This window comes from Cottoperca gobio, chromosome 22, assembly GCF_900634415.1.
Source record: "Cottoperca gobio chromosome 22, fCotGob3.1, whole genome shotgun sequence".
Classification (NCBI taxonomy): Eukaryota; Metazoa; Chordata; class Actinopteri; order Perciformes; family Bovichtidae; genus Cottoperca; species Cottoperca gobio.
Window position 1 is genome coordinate 1,337,391 of NC_041376.1, and position 17,778 is coordinate 1,355,168.

The 17,778-nt window shown below is 39.8% G+C and overlaps 1 protein-coding gene across 1 annotated transcript; it reads left to right on the forward strand.

The window, feature by feature from the left end:
* The first annotated feature begins 14,877 nt into the window (after positions 1 to 14,877).
* noto (notochord homeobox) lies at positions 14,878 to 15,926 on the forward strand. Its single transcript, XM_029460691.1, has 3 exons — positions 14,878 to 15,268; positions 15,373 to 15,560; positions 15,678 to 15,926. The coding sequence occupies exons 1-3, from the start codon at positions 14,878 to 14,880 to the stop codon at positions 15,873 to 15,875; spliced, it is 777 nt and encodes a 258-aa protein (XP_029316551.1). The 3' UTR covers positions 15,876 to 15,926.
* The last annotated feature ends 1,852 nt before the right edge of the window (positions 15,927 to 17,778 follow it).

Sequence of the window (17,778 nt, forward strand, 5' to 3'; positions counted from 1 at the left end):
AAGACCAGCAGTAATATCAAAAGTCCCCTAACATAATAAGAAACAACTAAGAAGTTGCAAAATACAGCTACAGTAGATATTGGTGGTGCAGTGTATTTAAGTTTGAACTCATGAATTTAATTTAATATAACATTGGTCAAATGCAGAAGTACTAGTCAGCTTTTTAAAATCTTTGTGCAGAGCCACGCTGCGTGTTTCCCCTGCTCCGAGTCGTTTGCTAAGCTAAGCTAATCGCCTGCTAGCTGTAGCTTCACTTTAAGAGAGTGGAATCGATCTTCTCTGCTAAGCTTTGAGGAGAATAACTGCGACAGAACTCTTCCTGTAACTACAGTGAAACACTGTCCCAGTGTTGTCCTTATCACAGGATTGCTGGTTTCCTGCGAGCAGACGTTTCTGATTAGAGGTTTTTCAAGATAAAGATGTGTAAACTGAGCCGATGCAGATATGTTGCCAAAAGCACTGTTTTTAGAGTAAAGTGGGAATAAGAGGGTCACCACTGCAAAGTTTACAGCACCTTATGTAGCATAGCTGTCTTGTGTAAAGTATTCTGATTTATTCTAGTCGTGGTGGGTCAGGGGCAAGATAAATACATTTACATTGGAGAGGTATGAAGTGAGGATTATCATTGATCGACAGGAAATACATTACGTAACTTGTCTTTTTAAAGGGCATGGACATTTTTTAAAAGGATGCAGTGTTTCCTAGGTAACAAAACATACATTTGGAAACACATTCATACTCTGAATGATGAGTCCTGCTGTGATGAGGCTGCATCAATAAGTAACCACACTGACTTCTCTTCTTCTGCATCTCCACAGTCCTTTCACAGATGAATGTGTACGTATGCATGGAGACGGTCAGCCACTGCTTCCCCCCACCACCTCCCTGGTGTTCATCCACACCATTGTTCCCTCTTATTGTCCCCGCTGGTGTCAATGCAGACTCTCCCCTGGCATAGGTCACCCCTCCACCGGTCAACCACCACTAACCCCCCCCCCCCCTCACCTCCAGGCCCAGGTTGAGGAAGAAGGAGTAAACATCTGCCTGTGGAGCGGGCCCGGCAGCCGACAGATGGACAACAACACAGAGGGAGAAGGCTCGAGCCTCTGGCCAGGAATTCTGGAGGGAAAGGCAGACAAAAGATGAGGAGGGGACGAAGACGGGAGGCTGCGGTGGATGTATGTGGGGGTTAAAGAGAGGAAGGAGGAGGAGGAGGGTTATAGAGTGCAGCGACACATCCTGACAGGGCTTTGAGTATATTTTTATATGATATGGTGATCATAAAACTACAGTTTAGTATCTACGACGTCAAGTACCAAAAGTTTTCTTCTTCACTTAAATCAGACAATATCTGAATTAAATCATCGTTTTGCCAATTTTCATTTAAAATTCAGATAAAGTTCTTGTATGTGGCTTCTTTATGTAAATGAATATTTATTTATTTATTTATATGCCATTGTTCTGCACTGCGTACCTTTGATACTGTATGTACATATTCCTGATTATACTTACACACTTTTACTTTTTGATGCATAACTTGTGCAATTGGATAATTTACTTCATAGTGTGGTTTTGAAACTATTACAAATATTTCTCTTTTATGCCGATAAATGACTTTTCCCAGATTTAAGGGTTTTAATTGGTCCCCAGCTGACTTTTTTGGGTGTTGTTTATTTATTATCGGCTCTCGCCACATTTTTGTCCACAGGTATGGTAATAATAATGATGTCAAATTGCTTTAAGATCTGAAGATGCTTCAGTGGTTGAGTTGTTAGTTGTCTCGTCTCTATCAACAGTACATGTGTAGAAGAGTCTCCCCCCAGCTCGCTGCGTGAGACAGCGGTTTGGTGGTGTGTTGAGTAGCTTGTTAAGTGTCTGTCAGTTGATTCCTGCTGCAGCAAACTGAAAACACACACAAGCTCAGTGAGAGAATTTGTGTGTGAATACTCGAATGTTTAGAGCCTTTAATTAGCTGATCGTAATCTATGCAGCCCGTGTGTGTCGGGGGCTCAAACTCTGAGGGATGACGCAGCTTTAGACGAGACCACCATCATCTGACGGAGTTACACGTTCAGGATTTAAGTCAGAAATGTCTTCAGTTTACAGATGTTGAGTTTTCAATATATGTTTATTGCAAATATCTGATATGTACTTGTGTTTACGTTAAAACAAACTCCCAGTAACACTTTACTTTCACACCCCTAATTAAGCATTTATACGCAGCATACAATTATTCACTCGTGTGTTTATAACACATTATAACGTAATTATAAGTAAATATAAGGACATTTTAAGTGTTAATGTATTTGACAATCATTATAACTTCTCATATGATGAATGATTGATAGCTCACCACAAAGCTAAATCATGTTTAAATATATAGAAGAAAGTGTGTTATAAGAGAGTCAGGGGGTTTAAAACTCTTTTAGAAATGAGTACTTTGAATTCTTAACTCAAAGTCCACTTACTAGGTTTCCTTCCAGAGCTTTCAGCAGCATCTCATGGCAGTGGTTGGAGTTTGCTTTGTTGCCTTGGAGAGTAAAGAAGAAGAAACACATATTTAAATACTTGTAATGTAATAATGTAAAGTATAAAAATGTGTTATGCACGATGATATTGGCACATCATCAGCAGATCATTTATTAATATAGACTATGCGTATATCGATATCGGCAATCGTCCAAAATGTGTTGGAAAATGCATCTCTAATAAAATATCTGCATTCCAACGATGTGTGACCATATTCACATGTACATATTGTCTATGTTACAGTGTATATTACTGTTTATACTTAACATAACCATTGTATTATACCATTCATTAGCTTTGTTCATACTGTAGATATCGGACCTGCTTTACATTCTCTCCATCACTTCCTCAGTTTAGCATCTTTATTTGCTTTATTTGCTTTATTTTGCTACATATTCTGTTTTGTTGCAGCGACACTTGTATACAATGACGAAGTCAAATCTAATCTCATGTTCTGTAATCTTTAGGGGTTCAAATGAAAATGTTTTCAGTAAAACAAAAGTTATTCTGTTTGAAGTCCTTTTTTCATGACTTTAATAATAATTTAATGTACAAAAAACATCCTGGTGAAACATTTGGTTATATAGTGACTTTAATTTCTTATAACTAATTATAACTAATCATTAAAGAAGTTTTAACTGAAATAAACTTCAAACTGTCAAGAAAATGTAATACGTTATTTATTTGTTTAAAAGTAATTTAAACAATTGAGCAAATAAGACTTATTTTGAATATTAGGTTTGATGTTTGCAGTTTAAAGTCTGATACACTGACTTAGTGGACAATAGTTGTCCTCTGCTACACCTGCATGCTTCTCTTATGGAAATGATTTCTGGGTCTTGCTGATGAAATTGTAGAAAGAAGAGTTATACCCTGAGCAGGCGTACGCCCTCATGGCAGTGAGACTCCCCCTTTGTCTGACTCCTAGTAAGAGTGATGGGCACACGTGTGTGTGTCTGTGTGTGCGTGTGTGCGTGTGTGTGTGTAATACATCTTGAATATTGCATGGAAAGCAGTTGGCAGCAGTTGGGCTGCCCATCTGTCAAAGACTGAGCTGGGGCCTCATTTATAAAAAGGATCAGACAGAGTTATTAATCATGGATGAGGTCAGGGATTAAAAGTTAATAAGTTCAACAAGTATCAAAGGTAACGTTATTAAATGTTCATAAACTCAACAATTAGCAGGCCTTGAATATCACGTCCCAACTGATTGATTCTTTATTAATACTGGATTAATTGGGTGGGATGTCATTCTTCCCTGCAGGGTTAAACATCCTTCAGAGGGCATTCAGCTCTCATGTCAGGCTTTACGGCCAATTTGTAAAAGAGTCCCACAGCGGAGCATCTGAGGTCAGAGAAGAACATTTCCTCTGGGCATTAAGACGACACTCATTTAGTCAGTTAGCATTCAAATACGACCTCATCTTTATATCACACAGTACATGCAGGGATACTACACCAGCTCATTGTGCATTAAGCAGATGGTTTTAATGAAAATGTTCCTCAAACATGTAAAACAGTGTCTTTTTATTTGTATTTCAGAAGTTGTCTGTGCCAAAGTGGAAACTCTGTTAGTTCTATGTGTTCTGGTCTGCATGTGTGTCCTGCAGAATAAATGACCTCAAAGTTAAAATCATCTGTAAACATTTGCACATTAGTTTTAGGTCATTTCCCCTGGAGACTTACTTACTGTTATGACAGAAATGATTCAAAGTGACATTAATGTTTCCCCCAAATTAATTCACATATTCCTAGAAACTGTGGGTAACATATTTTGACAAGTTGAAACGTGTATGAGGAAGTTCCAAAAAGCTGCTGAATTTGCAAAACTACATTCACAATAAATGCCTTTCTATCATCACTTTCAATCCACCACCAATTCAGATGATATGTGACAGCAGCTGCAATGGAGAGCCTGGATAATAATGTCATTGGTAGCATGGTTCCACCTGGTGGTGATTTGGGGGACTGCAGGTTGGGTAGAATCAAAAATAGGACTACAACACACTGTGGACTACAAACATGGTGACAGCTCTGCCACTTTTTGCCAGAATCTCATCCAGAGGAGAAGAGTTATGCAGATATTCAGGGATGATTATTTGTTTGAAAACAGCAGGAAGCTTATAGATCAATTACATAACCGCATTATTTGTCTTAAAAAACAAAAAACGTGTTAAATATAATAAATAAATACAATATTGTAAAAGAAACAACAAAAAAACAATTTCCATAATTGTGGAAGTACAAAACTGTAGACTAGAAATATAATATAATATAATTAAGAGATTAGTTGGTTTAGTAGCACGTCGCTGTTCTGTATAATGAACACATGGGGGCGGTGTTGGTGCTGCTCTGAGATGCTCCTGACCTACTTCCTTTTGTCTCCCTGTTTTTTTTAATACAGGACATATATTTCTTTTGTTCTATTTTACATTTGTGCGCTCTATTACTTTAGTTCTTATCATTGTTTTATATTTTGTATGTGTATCTTTCCTTTGTTTTGTCCTCATGTATTTTCAGTAGAGGCGGTGGAAGTATAAAGTAGACAGAATTGTACTTAAGTACAGTTTTTGTGTAACTTGCACTTCACCACTGTCAGTACCAATAATGGCAAACAAGTAACAAAAGGACCCGACTTCATTTAAAAAAATAAAATGATAAAAATAAATATATTTCTCATTAGTTTTTGTTAAATGAAAAATGAAAACAAGTTACTCAAACTCGCACACATAAAGACACAATGCAGTGAACACAGGAGCAACGTGTATATTCTGAATAAATGTTCCTATAAGCCGGCATCAGAGAATAGTTTCTCCTTTAACCTTTAGACAGCAGACATTCTGACACGCACAGGTGTCACTCATAACTTTAATCAGCAGCTAACACTGTTGTTAGTGACACATGTGCTTGAATGTCTGCAGGGGAAAGGTCTTTCCAGGTCTCGTCTTCATTTTCACTCCAAAATATCACATATCTTGATTTTCTTTGTCCAAAATATTGCAAAATGTTGGTGCTTCACCAAATGTGTGTTTGTGTATTTTTATATTTATATTTATGTGTGCATATTGGTATTTTCTATACTTTATTCCTCATTTTGTTTTTTCAATTTAATATTTTTTTTTACTATTCACTTGAATTTTTTCTTTTCTTTTTGTAAATATCTTCTTAATCATTGATTTTGATAAGCTTTATATAAATAAACATTATTATTATTTTGATCAATTGATAATATGTGAGCGTAACTATATGAACTATTGCTTGTTCAGGTTTGTTCCTTTACTGTGTGTGTGTGTGTGTGTGTGTGTGTGTGTGTGTGTGTGTGTGTGTGTGTGTGTGTGTGTGTGTGTGTGTGTGTGTGTGTGTGTGTGTGTGTGTGTGTGTGTGTGGTCTTGTTTGAAGTGTTCTCTCAGCTCTTGTAAAAACACTGGTTGCATAAGTTAAGAGACAGGGAAGTGAGAGGTAATGTGCCTTCAGGTGGCTGTCGGCACTAATTATTGCTCACAACACTCAGAGTCCATCACGGCCCACATTGTGAGCATATCTGTCTTTGTTTGGCGTTTCTCTATGGAGACCGCTGCTTTGATCTGCTGTTCAGCTCTAAGTTACACGGACAGACACAATGGAGCTAAGGTGCGACAACTGTAAACCTACATCACTACAGAGAGGAGTGAACGCTAAAGCACGGGCCTCTCTTTCTGCAGTGTACGCAAAGACAACTCACACTAAAGAGAAGTAGCAGAAAACTAAATACATTATATGTAATTATAAAAACATTTAAGTAACATGTTACAGGCAATCCAAATGTAAACAAATGTGTCAAACCAAACAGGAATAAAACTTCAATCAACATTTTCATACAACTAAAAATAAGATGTTTTCTGAGGCTTTTTAAAGGGATTCAATATTTCTCTAATTATCACACACACACACACACAGATTAAAAGATTAAAGTCCTCAGAAGGAGCCGGTGTGCTCCAGAGTGCCACATGCAGGGGAGACGGACTAATGACATTACATCATTACATTTAGCTGACGCTTTTGTCCAAAGCGACACAATAAGTGCAAACAATCATGAGGATAGAACTCCGAACAGCAAGAAACTTGCAGGTACATCAGCTTCACAGGTGAAATCATTGAAGTGCAACAACAGCTTCAAATAAGCCAAACAAAAGTGCAACAAACAGAAACAATAGAATGTTGGGATTTGTTGAAAATAGCAAAAATAAAGAAACATTTAGATTATCTATCTATCTTTTCTATGATACATACAAGTCAAGTATATGTTTTACATTCTTATCTTGTATTATATAATCTTACAAAGTGCAGACAGGTTTGTGTTTCCTAAACTCATCCGTCACAACAAACGATGTCAGCTGAGGACGCTTTCTGGGAACATGTTCCAACAAGAAGAACGTTGTGCATATGATATGCATATTAGGATATAAATAACTGTTCGGTGCATGTAGTCCTTGAATGCAGCTCTTCAACCCAGAGGAAGGAGAGTACAGCCTCCAGCAGCACATTAGTACGTCTGTTTTAAATGCACACAGGGCTTTCTGTAATATGTAACAGTTATTCAAACGATATTTGAATAATTGCATATTTTATAAACTACTAATATTCAGTATTTGTACTCATTATTTTGCTGCACATACAGAAGAAGAAAGTGCAAAGTTCAACAGGTGCCAACGCAGATCTGCACATTTACTACAGATATGTAAATTGTCTGGAAGATTTCAATTAATAGGGAACTATTTAGATAATTGATTAATTTATAGAAAATGCTCTCCATCATCTTACATTGAATATCTTTGGACACCTTTATAGACCCAAACGAGAAGCTGCATTCTCCCTTCCTGAGAAAACGTCCATTAAATCCTCATTACAAACCAGACACTGAGAACAACAGTCAGGTTGAATATGCAGGTTTGTCATCATTTTCCTATAAAAGGCCTGAGGAGGTGTGTGTGTGTGTGGGGGGTCGAGGAAGTGTGGCAGTAATATAAGCAAACAGAGAATGTGAAGAGAGGAAATGGCCTGTCCTCATAATCACAGCCCAGGAGCAGCAGTGCATTCAGCTCGCAGCGCCGGGGTGCTCGGCCGCTCTCTGTCTCCTTTCAATGCAGCACAGTCCTGCAAGCAGCGCTTTATGGACAAGCTCTGACACCCACAGGAAGTGTAAACAGAGGTCAAGTGTTAAAGTCCAACCCGCCAATTCTCACCTCCATTAAAGAAGCTTGGAGGGGGGGGTCGCCACAGAGCCCTTAAAGCACCTGGGAAGGGGCCCCTTTAAAACACTGCAGTGATTGGTTTCATAAAGTAGCTTTACAAATCAGCAAACATGTGAAATGTCTACAGGACATTTATATTTTACGCATTTATCAAGAAACGGATGGCCATGTTACCTTGACTACAGTGGTAAATAAGACAAAGAGTTTCATTTTAAAACTCTACCTTGTAAGTATAAACTTTCTACAACAATTAATGACTTTCCTCTGGAGTCACCGGCTCACATTTAACTTTTCCAGACCATATATTGACAGTTTTGGGTAAAAACATCTGTAGTCTCTGTGAGGTACATGTGAAGCTAAAGCTAGCAGCTGGTTAAAGTGTGTTTAACTCGCCTGCTTGCGCCTCTGCTCCTGTGCACCTTGCACAAAATAGATAGTGTGCAAACACGTGACAAAACTGTGTGACGTATGCGTGCGACGCCATGTTGGATGATATACAAATCAACAATGGCGTCTAAAGCGAACAACAACAGCTCCGACTTCTTCAAAGTATGTTGACTCTCTGGATCCTCTGCAAAGGCAAGATTCAGAGGAAAAGTCCAAATGTGTGGCCGTGACCCGTACACGCTAAAGCCGTCGGATTATATTGAGGATTTAGATTCATTACCGCCGATTGAATATCCGGATATTGTGAACTACCTTGTGCTACAAACGTCGTGGGCAACCAACGCACAAATGAAGGCGTACAAGAGCTTAGATGCTTATAATGTCTTTGTCTCTGGCTGGGTCGGTAGTCTTCTTACCAAACCACTGAAAGATGACGGTGCTCGTCCATGCCCGTGTAAGTCACTCTCAAAGAGCTCGAGATACACCGCTCAAGCCGTGGCTTTGTGAGTGAGAAGAGCGGCGATGTTACATCATAAAGCTTTGCTGCTTCTCCTGGTGACGAGAAGTAAGGTCTTACAGTGTTCGGGTATATCATAAGCACAAATGTTTAACGTGAACATTGAAAACATAGCTTTAGCATGAGCTCTTACCAGATATAAAGTGGACGCCACACACACGGGTGAATTGTGCTTCTTCTTCTGTTAAGTCCTCACGAGTTATGTTGCTAAACCAGCGTACGGCGTTCGGTAGACAGCAGTTCATCCCTCTTTTGTGGATCGTTGTTTGTGATGATTTTATTAAATCTAAAGAACCGTTTCTCTGGGTCACGAGTAGCGTTATGACCACAAGTATACACTGATACAAGATCGGCATTTTCTTTCAATCTTAGACGTTTAAATACAAAGAAAATTACGAAGCGTTGCAGCAACTCCCATGTGAACGGACGCCATCTTGGTTGTGTATATCATCCAACATGGCTGACTTACAGGTTGGGACGTAAGCGTGACGTCACATGCACACGATCTATACCACACACAGCAAGGTCAGGAAAATACCAACGTGAGTTTGTAACTGCACCGAAAAAGTTGAGCATGTAGTGTTAGGATGTTAAAAGAGATTTAAGGCTATGGATAATAGAGACTGGGAAGAAGTAGCGTATTAAAGGTTGGTTGGAGATGTAAGGATAAACAGAGGGAGGTGGTTTGTTTCAGTATCTTCAGGAAACAGGTGATATACAGATTATAAACTCTTCATGAAGTCGTGGTTTTGTGCACTCAGGGGAAGAAGGAAAAGTAGCTTAGTTTAGCATAAAGGCTGGAAACGGGGGGAACAGCTAGCCTGGGTATCCCTGTGTAACAAAAGAAAGCTCACTAATTAACACAATACTGTACGTCACTTGGTTAATACATACAAAAACTAAAGTGTAAAAACAACAAGATGTGCTCACACGAAGCTAAACATCTTTGAATGCTTTTGTTTGTGTGTTTGTCTGTCAGCAGGATTACAGAATAACGCTTCGCAGTCGGTTTAGCGTGTTAGTATGCTAACATTTGTTACCACAAAATACAGCTGAGGCTTCTTGAGGGGAACATGAATATCTGAAATAAACTTCATGGAAAGCCTTCCGAGGTAGTGGACTGACAGCCCAATAAAAGAACTGTTCTGTCTCCCTCTCTATACTGAAGCTTTCCTTTACCAAATGACTAATACAACTTCCTATATGAATATGTACCAAGTAAAGCCATTCGGATGCCAAAAATGATCTTTTTCCATTCATTTTTACTGCATAAACTTGGCCTTTTCTGTAGATATCTCTTTCTCCTCAGTGGTGTAGGGGCCTGTATGGAGTGTCAGACAGGTCGAATACACACATCCTCCATTCCCGGGCCGGGACCGTCCTGTCAGTCAACGGATACCGATCAGGGGGAAAGTTAATCCCTCATTAAGTTGGTAATGATATGGACGGTCATTTCTCTGAATGGATGTCCTAAATGGCCACTATTAGCCCCGAGGAGAGCAGCTCGTACAGTAGCACTTCATAGCGCTGGTGTCGATGCTAATGCTAATGCTAATGGTTGCTTAGTGGGAGAACCGAGCTGCGGTGACTGGAGGTCCTCCCTTCTGCCACACGTGTAAATGAAAAACACACAGCATCTGCATAGTAACGCTGCAAAAGAGGCAGCGGCAATGCTGGAATTAGTCAGTTCATTTCACATTTGAACTATTTAGCTGATGGCGTTAATGTAATTCATTTTACAGAGAGAGAGAGGGCTGAGAGGTTTCTGTCCTTTGAGAGGAGATAAGACGGATTCAAATTCACGTTTTTATCATTATTTCCGTATCTGTACGGGGAAATAACTCACATGCAGCCACAGTACGACACATAATGTTAGAGGTGGGATTCATTAGTTTGCAGATTACTTTTAAACGAGCTGTAGATGCCACTTGTAAAAATGAGAACTTGACTGCAATAAGATTGGACTTTCATGAGACTTGAAATCAAATGTATTCAAGTCCCAAGTTGTGTCTTGCTTTACCTTGATGCTGTGAATACAATAAGACAGTGCCAGGCATGCCTTGTGCAGGCCTCACATCTCAAAATGTTTCACTAGTAAACATGTGCTTGATCTTGACGTCTGCTATATACAATACAGCATTTACACCGTTTGTTCTCAGTGCAATGGAGGTATTCACAAACTTGCTTTGACCCAAAACACTCTTTTTGTATCATATATTGAACATGGCCAACATACTACATTTGTGATATAAAGACATCACAAACTCCTTATGAATACAAATACTTCTTATACATTAATATCAATCCACAACTAAATGTTTAAAGTTGGACTTTTGAAGACAGGTGTACATGTTCAGACATTTGTTTCTTTGTCTCCCGTTAGTGTATTAATGTATCAATGGCTACCCAGAGGATCGTTAGTGAAATGGTAAAGGAAAGGTAAATCACAGTGAAAATGATCCCTTTGCACTTATTTATTCTTAATTGTAAAACTGTAACTGACTCTATCCTTATCTAAGGTGAGAATAGATTTCTTTTGTCACATATTTTAAGCTGCAGCCATCCCCACGTGCAACACCTCTAAAGCATATGACTGGTTTAATTAAGTGGGAGACCTCGTCGATCTCCGAGCAGGTGTTTCGGTTGTAACTTTGCATCCAATCCGGCTCCTTGTGCTGCTGAAAACAAGACACAACCACATGTACATCAGAGCACAGCAGAGCCTGGTGTGTAGTGGAGCCAGACGGAGCATACCTGGCCTTTTACTGGACTCCCATTCATAGTCAAGGTGAGGGCCAAGGCCCAGCAGGTCCCAGTAATGAGCCCTCAGGCCCAGCAGCAAGGTGACAGAGGCACACCGCTCAGGATCGTCCTGTAAATGGCTTCATAAAGTCATTAGCGATGGATGTGCGTGGACAGGAAAGGCCCAGATTACAGTGCCTGTTAAATGTGTCGGGCAGGTGAGAAAACGATCCCCTTTCACCTCAATAATAATAATGATGACAGTGTTTCTCCATGCTTTTGTTGCTTTCAATCATGTGTGAACTGAGCTGGAAGGTGAGAGCGAACAGAGTTTCTCCTCTCCGTGGCTCTTAGATCTCACTTCTCTGTCATATATCATACATTAAGAATGTTTAGCATGCATTGTTTGCAGATCATGACTTTGATCTTTAAATCTCACAATAAGCTGCTCACTGTTGGTACTCTGATGAGAGCACAAGGACATTATTCTTTGTATATGCAGAAAGAGTTTAGACATTGTTTTGCTGTAGACGATGTCAACCAACGGACGTTTGTTGTACTTCAGTATAACTTTTATTTTTTAAACTTTGAGCACATTTTGCTTAGAATACTTCTGTACTTTTAGTATATCCTTGAAGTATAGCCTGGGCTTGTAACCAAGTATGTTTATAACCACCTTTACTCACGTAAATGGGAATATTTCCACCACTGACTGCATCACAGGTGAAATGAAAATCTCCTGTGATGTATTTTTAAACAGGTGATTAAATGACATCTGTCAGAGATGCTAAAAGTTGTATTTTATAACAACTATAAAGCCGTCATATAACTTTTAAATTCAATTGTTTTATAAGCAAACACTTCTTTATACACTACAGTGCGTCATAAGCCGCACATTATAGTATGCAAGAGAGTATGTGACACATTATTATATGTTCTTTGATCTACTTGCAGGATTCTATACCTGTCATTGTGTCTGTACAGTAAGTTGCTTCAGGAAAAGTCACATTCGGAAAGTGTTAATAGTTTCATGTAAAACTTTTCTGAGTTATGCACCATTTCCAGAAGTAAAAACAAATCCTTAGAAGATACAAGAAACGAGCCACGGCTTGGCTTTGTGCAACCAACAGAAGACACTGAATGAATAAGTGCTGATGAGGAGTTTCAAGCTTTTGATGAGAGCCTCATTTGGGGAGGATGGCCCATAGAGCTATTAGAGAGCAGCTCCTTCAGCTTCTTTCTCCTCTCAGCCCATGACTATGAAAAGAGGACCTTCTGGGACAAAGGTCTGTGTATTCCTTGTCTGGCTCCAATACACAAGGAGAGCATGTTGCCTTCACTGCAGCATCATTAGAGGACACATGAGGGTTCACTGCTGAGCTCATGAAAAAGACATGTGCAGACAGAATTTTGGAGGAGCGCTTTGCTGCAACTGGCAATGTGTTTTCCCTCTTGCTGCGGCAAACAGGGTCACAACTAATGATTTTCATTATCAATTGACAATAAAATGTCCAAACGATGTGCATCACAAGTTCCCAGAGCTCAAGGTGATGCCTTCAAATGCCTTGTGTTATCCAGCTAACAGTAAAACACAGAGATATTCAGTTTGCTCTTGTAGAAAACCAGCAAATATTCACTTTTCACAAACTGGAAACTAGTGGATTGTTTGTCTTTTTACTAGAAGTATTAATCAAAAATAGTTACATTTATTTGTCAGTGGCTTAATAAATAAAGGAATAATCGACTAATCATTTCACACTGCAACAGGTATCCACAACTCTACAATTTAATATCATATTTACAACATCTGACAAGCTTGACATCTTCTTTAAAAACGTTGAGACACTTAGATTAGTTGGTCTAAACTGATCTAATCGCTTCACTTAATTAAACCTCATTAAATAGTTTTCTTCAGGCTGATTTCACTCAGAAACATCTTAAATCTTGTCATTCAATGTGCAGCTTTTATGTTAAATAAAGGTTTCAACACTAAATGTGAATGAAGTGATTTGTCAGGCAGAAGTGTTCCGCAGTGCGCGGCAGCAAACACCGGCCGCTCGTTGGGGTGGGTGGTCCGCGGAGGCATCACAAGAAGCTCCCTTATTGTTCAGGCCAGGTCGAGAAAGTCTGTGTTTGCTCTCTTCATTAGACATTCTAGTGTCAGTGAAAGAGAATAAATAAAAGGCTCCCAGGTCAAAGGGAACGAGCGGTTCGCTTCGGTGTTTAAATGTGTTTTAACAGTTACTTAAGGCTGTGGAGAAACTCTCTGCCACCTCCAAATGATGGAAATGAGCCTGGAAAGTTTGCAGAGCTGGCAATAATCCAAGTTGAAAGAGAGGACGCCTTTGTGCTGGGGCAGTGTAAGAAAGCAAATCACTTCCTTCAAAGAAGCCGCTTCATCTTCAAACCTTTAATGAGAACCCGATAAAACAAAAGAAGTTTAAGGATATTATTTCCGGTGCAAAATGCATTTCAGAATAAAAGGTGCAACTGCGAGAAGATTTATTTCATTCATAACATATATTGTGATTACGCACAATAAATTAATCCACCCTCCTCAGATGTAAGGATTTGGACCAACTTGGATTGTTTTAGGAATCAACCAGAGCAAAGGCCTTTCCCAGTCTGACATTGAAAGGATGGGATGGATCAACCTGTGGATTAACGCACTGGCTGAGATTAGCAGAGTTTCAGTTTGGTAAAACCAGCAGCAGCACTCTGTCATCACACTCGATCCGCTGATTTTGACGCCTCAATTACGCAAAGGCGGTTATTCAATTTTAAGAGCGACACCGCTGCTGTTAAAAAGCACACTCTAGAGCGTATTCATTTTATACAGGAAAGAGATCATGGACTGTTTACATACAGGAGCGATCCGTGATTTACAGCTAGTTGAGATAAACACAAATTAAACTTTTGATTGTTCCTAAATTAAAAGGTTGAAAAAGTTTAGAAGATAAAATGCAATGAAGATTTGACATCTTTAAGTCGGCCTCCAATTGTGAAGCGACTTGTTACGCTGCTTAAAGCATCTGTCGGCCAGCCAGGACTTAAAAGGCTCCAAATAAGATGATTTGGTAACATCAAGGCTTTCCCAGCGGTAATGATTACATTTGGACTTAAGATCCATGCAAGAATTTGTAGCCCAGTAAATCTCCTGAGTTCCCTGCCCCCACGACTCTTCAAAAGCCTTGTCATTCAAAGGGTTAGGATGTTTGACAATCCCAGCTTGTACTACTCCACCAATTAATTGGATACGTTGTCGGGATGTTCGTTTCTCTCATCTGCTACTTAGCAAGACAAAGGATCGATGGGGGGCTGTTGACACCTCTGCGTCCGGCCGCAGTATAAATGAGGACTCTCCGCAGAGGAGCAGCATTCACTTTCCTGCTGCACTTGGAGCAACAACTAGTTTTCTGCAGAGACCTTCGACACCGGATTTTTCCACTTTTGATTTAAACATCTGGCAGAATGCAGGTGCCGAACAGACCAGTGGGAGTTTATGGATACTCCATGCGTAATTACGCACCAGCATCGCTGTACCCGCAGTACCAGGGGGGGCAGTGCGTGTCAACAACGAAGCCTCTCAGTGGAAAATCTTTCACCATCGATGCTTTGCTCGCCAAGCCGGAGGACACAACCGGCTGCAGGGCGAGTCCTGCTCAGTGCGGAGACAAATGTCAACGAGGAGTCCCAGGTCTGCCCTTTACCGGACACGTAGGCTTACCGATGGCAGGAGCACCTTATGTCTACTCTCCGAACATGTTGCACTCAGCTCTCCACACACAACCTGGATATTCAGTCTACTGCTGCCCGCCCTTCACCTACCAGTCATCGTGTCGTGGAGCATTTTACGCACAAGGTAAAAAGAGTGTTTTGCATTAAGCCTAACTATCTGAGCAAGACGGATCTACTAAACTGTTCCCATGGGACAGTGTGATTGAATATGTCATCTCTTCTTTGCAGCTTCAATGTCCAAAGTGAACGCAGGGCTGCATTCGTTCAAAACCAAAGGTGGGAAGTCGAAACGGATGCGCACGAGCTTCACCAGCGAGCAGCTCTCCCGGCTGGAGAAGGAGTTTGCACGGCAGCAGTACATGGTCGGGTCTGAGAGGTTCCTCCTGGCCTCAGCTCTACAGCTCACAGAAGCTCAGGTAAGAAAATATAGACTGAGAAAACTGAATTTAGACATTTAAATTGTAGCCTCATAAATATATTTACACACGTTTCTCACAATATTTCTAATATGCAAATTGTTTTTCTCTCTCCAGGTCAAAGTTTGGTTCCAGAACCGACGCATCAAGTGGCGCAAACAGAGTCTGGAGCAGCAGCAGGCCAAGCTGGCCAAACTGGGCCTGGCTGCTCCGCCGAAAAGTCCCGGATCTCAAGGCCACGGAGATGAAGGAGATGAGGATGAGGAGTTCTCCGACCTGGACGTGGTGTCTGATGACTCCACTGACCACTGTTGACGGAACACCACTGGACTTGTTGTACATACTGCTGAGAAAGGAGACCTGTGCCTCCAACTATGAATATTTATTAGATGTATAGTTATATATTTAATTTTCTTGCTCTTTGATAAATTCACTTGATATGTTCAGTTTTTGTGTGCATTTGAATGAAATATTCAGAAATATATTTTATGACATAAATGGCAACCTTGTCCCGTTCCTTCCTTCTTATTCAACCAAGAAAAGGTTTCAGAAGTTAAAGGTGACTTTCTCTGGTACAACAAGATATTCTCATTTATTATTATTATTAACAGGCAACACAGGTGGACTGATGAAACTACAACCACTACTACCACAGTTAGAACTGTTTATTTCTCATAAGAGGTTTCTGTTTTCTCTCTCTGTGCTCTTGTTACTTGGTCACAATAGTTGGGGAAATGTGACATAATACACTTCTATCCAACATCCGGTTTTTACAAAATTTAAATCAAAGTATGATGACAGTTCTGAGTTTGTTTTACTGTTAAATCAGATCAAATCACACCAACATATATTACACATATATATATATACATATATATATATATATATATATATATATATATATATATATACATATATATATATATATATATATATATATATATATATATATATATATATATATATATACATATATATATATATATATATACATATATATATATATATATATATATATATATATATATATATATATATATATATATATATATACATATATATATATACATATATATATATATATAATCGGGTTGAAATGAGAATATTTGAAACCTCAGGGCCTTTTAAAAAAAAAGCAAAACAGGTCCACTATAAATATCAGAGGGATAATCCTAATTTTGTCCAATTAACAAGTAATGATCACAAAACAAGAAAGGTCCCAGTTAAAAATCAGATGGCTATTTCAAATGACACAAATTCAATTCTTGTATATGTTAAGATACAGCTGGGTTACCACTCACCCGTCGCCCTGAAAGAGCAATCTGATGAAAGGCTTTACAACCTTTCTTAACCTTTCTTCTTGCTGAACAACAGACTCCTGCACACTGTCCTCTTAATAAAGACGTTTCGGTACACAGACCTCCATCAGAGGAGAGACCATCTCAAAGACACACAAGGACCAATCAGGTCACGCCGAAGAGTGAATTCACTCGTTGAATCAATATAAAACAATATCACGGCTCCAGAGGCCTGAACTCTCCACATGCAGGAATATATAACCTCACCTGTAAACGATTTTACATGTAGTTCCCAAAGCTCAACAACTTTGCCAGCAGAGAAACCTTTGTGTTCCCTGTCGAAGAGCTGAACTTCTATCTGCAGTAAAGTGAAAGCACAACATGTGAGGAGATTCTGCTCACTGAACCATTATACACACTGATTTAAAGGATAATAACTGTTTATAAACACATCTGAACATCAGTATCAGACAGAAAACCTGTGTCCTCTCTAATGTATCCCTATCAAATCATCACTATGACCTTTGACCTCTCCTTATTGCTCCTCTCATCTCACTCTGCACCCGGTTTGAAGATGATGGAGACACGGCGAGGCATTTCCTCCCGGGTTTGATCTGAGTTGAAGTCTGGGCCGGACTCGGGTTCCCCCTCTGATTTAAGCTAAGCAAATAAATAACCAGCTCAGGGATTAGCTGTGGATATCTGTAGCCCGGGGTGGTAGGGGTCAGTCTGTCTCGGGGCCGGAGAGAGCTGGCTCTCACAGTTTAATCTGTTTAAACGGTCAATACGCTTGTTCTCACTGCTGCTCAATAGACGGGGTTCACACATGCCCACCCACTCCCGGCAGGTGTCCTGTCTCTGCTCTATTGAGACTCCACGTCTTTGCTTCCAGGTGGAAAGGGACTCCTGCTGTCTGCTGC